This window comes from Orbicella franksi, chromosome 1, assembly GCF_964199315.1.
Source record: "Orbicella franksi chromosome 1, jaOrbFran1.1, whole genome shotgun sequence".
Lineage (NCBI taxonomy): Eukaryota > Metazoa > Cnidaria > Anthozoa > Scleractinia > Merulinidae > Orbicella > Orbicella franksi.
This window is the reverse complement of record NC_138145.1, coordinates 18,819,493-18,823,791: the sequence shown is the minus strand read 5'-3', so window position 1 is coordinate 18,823,791 and position 4,299 is coordinate 18,819,493. Positions and strand designations below refer to the sequence as shown.

The window sequence follows — 4,299 nt, the reverse complement described above, 5'->3', positions numbered from 1 at the left end:
CGTTTAGCCCCCAAGTCGATTAACTCCTGACCGTTAAGCCCCCAACTACAAGTCGAAAATACTGTCTAATTCTCTCGTTCGTGAAGCATGAATGGGGGCTGATAGACTTCTGGTTGGGAGCTAACTGATTAGGGGCTAAACGACTGGTAATCAGTCAAACTAAGATTTCCTTGACATACATGTAACTAAAAATGGAAATGGGTATTCCCAACTAAAATTGCTGTTACTGTACTCTATAAAGCGATATGGACTTCTCCTTGCTTTTAGTTGTCAGTTGCCGATAAGTACTCTTGTCGATGAACACCCAATGCACCAGCTGCACCCACGCTTGGTGCGGCGTGTAACCCGGGCCTTGTTGTTCCCATAGCAACCCTCAGCTTCCTTAAAATGTACCTCTAGTCCTGTCTGACACTTCTTCAGGTGGTCAAGGTTTCTGGTTTTGATTTCCCCCCTAATTTTGGTGAGGATGACGCTTCCTAAAACACCTGAAATGATACAAAATCATGACCTGTTCATTTTTGCTCAGACTTCATACACAGACAGCGTATCTTTTTTTGAAAGATTACGTGACGAGCCAATAAAAATGTCTAGATAGGGTGCTAACTACTATAGAGCATGGTGTATTATTTTAAAAGCTGTGCGTATAATGTTGGTCAAGATATTTTGACAATTTTGGCCTTGCTTGCCCGAAGTATTTCTATTTCTCTAGTAGGCAAAGGACCCTGCAGACCGGACTATCGAGAGCAGGCGGAAATTGAGCCTTCGGAAATCGAAGTCCCGGGATGGAATTAGTCACACCTGATTGGTTTAGCCCTTCACTACATCGGAAGAAAGCTAGATGCGTGCTTATCATTCAACAAAAATCTTTCAGGAATTTCAGTTCAAATTAACCGTTCGAAAGGGTAAGTGTTTTACTGGTGGTCAGGTTAATTCCAGGCGACGTCTCCTGCTCTTTTTCATTTAATTACTAGTTCATTTTTTGATGTTGCTTGAAGATAAACCTCATCTAGAAGGCTACGTAGTAAAAACAAACTGCACTGGGTCAAATAAATTAACTAGAGTCATCCGGCCTGGAACCAGTTACGTAAATCCATTCTTATCAATCGACCAAACCAAAAGAAGCTCCATTTTTCCGCCGGAAGTATTGAAACAGCATTTTCTATAGCTGGTTTTCACATGACGTCACTAAAATTCAAACTACAAAACTATTGGTCTTCCTGAGATTTTACTTTAATGATGTATAAGAGCAGCTGAAAACTAATATTCATACAAATTTTCGCTCCGAATGGGTTCTTGGTTTTGTGATACACTACGCTTGAATTTCTAAGCTTTTGCGTGACGCAGCATTTACATGACGACCCAGAGAGCTGTCATGATGGTTAAAAAAGTGACTTACTTCGGGGAACTTGGCTATCTGAACAGTTAATGTCTTAGAAAATATATTATTTTAATGTTTTAGAGTTTCTCGAGGGATAAATTCACGCTTTTGTAGTAAAACTCAGTGACAGATGTTTCTGTTGGTTTCCGGCCGCCATGTTGGTGCCGATACGGATGGGCACCAGTATGGCGTCTCCATACAAATCTCTGTAAATTTGGATATAAAATTTCTCCGCATACCTCGCATAAGAAAAATTCCTGTGAACAGAATTTTGGGGAGAGTCTTTGCATATTTACCTTCTTTCATTTCCCAGATTCTGGACTTTATCTATTGACCGGTTTTGTTTTTTATTTTGGTCTATTTTGAATTGCGTGACACTGAGAACCAGCAATTCACGCTTGAGCTGAAATTTGCGGATTTATTTTTTTTCTTTTTTTGTCGCAAATCATAAGCAATCTACTGTATGCTGACTAAGGGATTAAAAACAAGAAATTCAGGTTAGTTCCCACAGAGCATTTGGAAATTACCTGGAATCAGAGAGTCCAGTTCTTCGTTGACTTCTGGCACTTGTGAACAGTCCACTGTCTTGTAGTAATAGTACGTTTTCTGGTAAACTGGTTTGTCACTTCCAGATTCGGGCTCTCTCACTAATTTGGAGATGATCTCCAGTTTGAAGCCATGTTCCTCAAGAGCTGCCTTATCCAGCATGACCCGCATCTGATTGTCCGACACTTCAAAGTCGCGATCATAAATCCTCATGTCCAAAGTTTCTCCCACGTTGGCATCTGTGTACGTGAAAACAAAAACGAAAATGGAATCTAACTAGCACAAAAATGATAACAATGTAAAAGAAGATCTAGTTTGCCACGTCAGAGTAAAATCAAGGTCTTGGCTCAGTTCAGTCCCTTTAACCCCCTGCTAATTAGTATGTTGCCATCTGCAGCAGTCGAAGTTTCAACAGCTTTGAAAATTTACAGGAGTTTATTATATGACTTTGGCTTGTGGCCGATATAACGCGCGCTCTGATTGGCTAAGAGCAAGATCTTAGCGGTCATTATTTAGCTCTTATTAACCGAGCTCAGTCGGTCTGTATGGGAGAATCTTGACGGAGATGGTGAGTACAGACCAAACGCAGTGAGGTCTGTACACAACGACCGAGGTCTGGCACCGCCATTAATGAATATTATTAGAAGAAAATAGTCCATTTGCATTTTAGTTTGCAACTTTTTCACTGCGAAATATTACCGATTCAGATGCCGGTCTAGATAGGAAAATCCCCTTCTCCCACTCTTGTCTAACCCGCTCGGGCGGTTTTTTTTTTTTTTTTCTTTTTTTTGGAATATGCGGGAGGGAGGGTATGATCGCAGGTTATCACTTGGTCTTACCGGTAACCGACCAAAAGTAATTTCGTAAAAAGACCCTTCAGACGGCCCAGGAAGGCGAAAAAACACCACTCGTAATTAACGTTTCATTTAACTTTATTGGGATATACAGACCAACATGTAATTTAGATATGCAATTTTCAGAGCTTTAGTCATAACCCTCATAGATTCTCTTCGTTTCTATAACCAACTATTAACCACGAACACATAGGGTGGTCTGCCTGTGCTAGGATCATCACATGTAAACAATCGGGCAGTTTCTGTCGGCAGCAGTGCTTCTGACAACTACAGGAAGTTTTAGACGTTCACAAGGCTTGAAAAGTTCATCCATAAATCTCCCAGAATGAAGAAGGCGAAGATATGTTGTCGAAAGCGAATGCGAAGATCGAGTTATTCTGAGCAGTGCATTCGGGACCATTAGAATTTTCTTTCACCGAAAGACTGTTTGTTTGGACTATTTTGAAGCACTTCCTGTCTTTTCTATATGCGTTGACGTTTCGCCACAAAAGTCGTAAAAACTTCCCCAGCAAGTTGTGGCACCACTATGCTAAAATAACTTTTTGAGGCTGTGACAATCATTTTTCCCGTAGAGAAATGTGTGTTTTTGACGGAATACATAATACAGTGGTGAAGTTCACTGACTGTGTAGTTTTGCCCTGGGTTTGAGACGATCAGTGAATCGGTAAACGCGCGCATCGCCGGATGTAATTCTTTTCTTTAATTCATGAGCCATATAATAAACAACTTAATAACCTCGACTGTTTGGTCGTTACGGGAAACTCTCAAACCTCGGCCTACCGTATTGATACGGATATGATATGATACCGTATTAATACGGCAAGGCCTCAGTTTGAGATTTTCCCGTAACGACCTCACTCTTGGTTATTAAGTAGTTAATAATCCATAATTTTCAGGCCTTCAAATAGGAAGAACAAACAATTTGCCAAACATCCAAATAAGATTTAGTCATCTGTGTAAAAAGCATTGCACCTCAGCCGGTCATCATGCAAAATGAAATACTATAAATGAGAAATTTAATTGTTGTGTAATTAAAAAAAAAACCCATGAAATTGTGGTTGAAAGAAGTAAAAACTCAAGATAAAAATCACTTATATCATGAGAAACAACTGACCTGCTGCATTCCACAAAGACAACAAGGCGACGAATATCACAAGAATGTTCAAAGTCATCATCAAAGGCTTGTGAAGATGAAAGCGCTTGTCTTCAAATTAATTGACTTCTGGTAATTTCTCCTCGATTTTGAGAAAAAGCTTCAATGTAGCCCCAGATTTATACAGTGTCTTTGTAATGTGATAGGCCTCTAACTCGAGTTCCTTGTTGCTGTGGCTTTCACTTTACTTTAGTCAGATGTTTGTTGCAGTTATGGTGTTTGTTTTGATCTAAAGAGGAAATAGTGGCCCGAACTTCCTTTAACTATTAGGCACGTTTTACAAAGAGGCAACTGAACATGGTTGGCCATTACAGCTTAGTCTATCGCTAATTCCTAAGCACGTTTTATTATATAGAGCTAAAAAGGAA

General features: G+C 39.9%; 1 protein-coding gene across 1 annotated transcript; it reads right to left on the bottom strand.

The window, feature by feature from the left end:
* Window positions 1–270: 270 nt before the first annotated feature.
* LOC145483778 (uncharacterized) lies at window positions 271–3,950 on the bottom strand. Its single transcript, XM_081462354.1, has 3 exons — window positions 3,893–3,950; window positions 1,888–2,163; window positions 271–485 (listed from the first exon to the last, which is right to left on the bottom strand). The coding sequence occupies exons 1-3, from the start codon at window positions 3,948–3,950 to the stop codon at window positions 271–273; spliced, it is 549 nt and encodes a 182-aa protein (XP_081318480.1).
* Window positions 3,951–4,299: the final 349 nt, after the last annotated feature.

Bases quoted from the DNA above. Each gene is read 5' to 3' on its own strand.
- LOC145483778 (XM_081462354.1), bottom strand. From the start codon at position 3,950: ATGACTTTGAACATTCTTGTGATATTCGTCGCCTTGTTGTCTTTGTGG. The intron at 2,164-3,892 runs GTCAGTTGTTTC...TCACGTACACAG, and splicing joins GTCTTTGTGGAATGCAGCAG to ATGCCAACGTGGGAGAAACT. The intron at 486-1,887 runs GTGGGAACTAAC...GTATCATTTCAG, and splicing joins AGGTAATTTCCAAATGCTCT to GTGTTTTAGGAAGCGTCATC.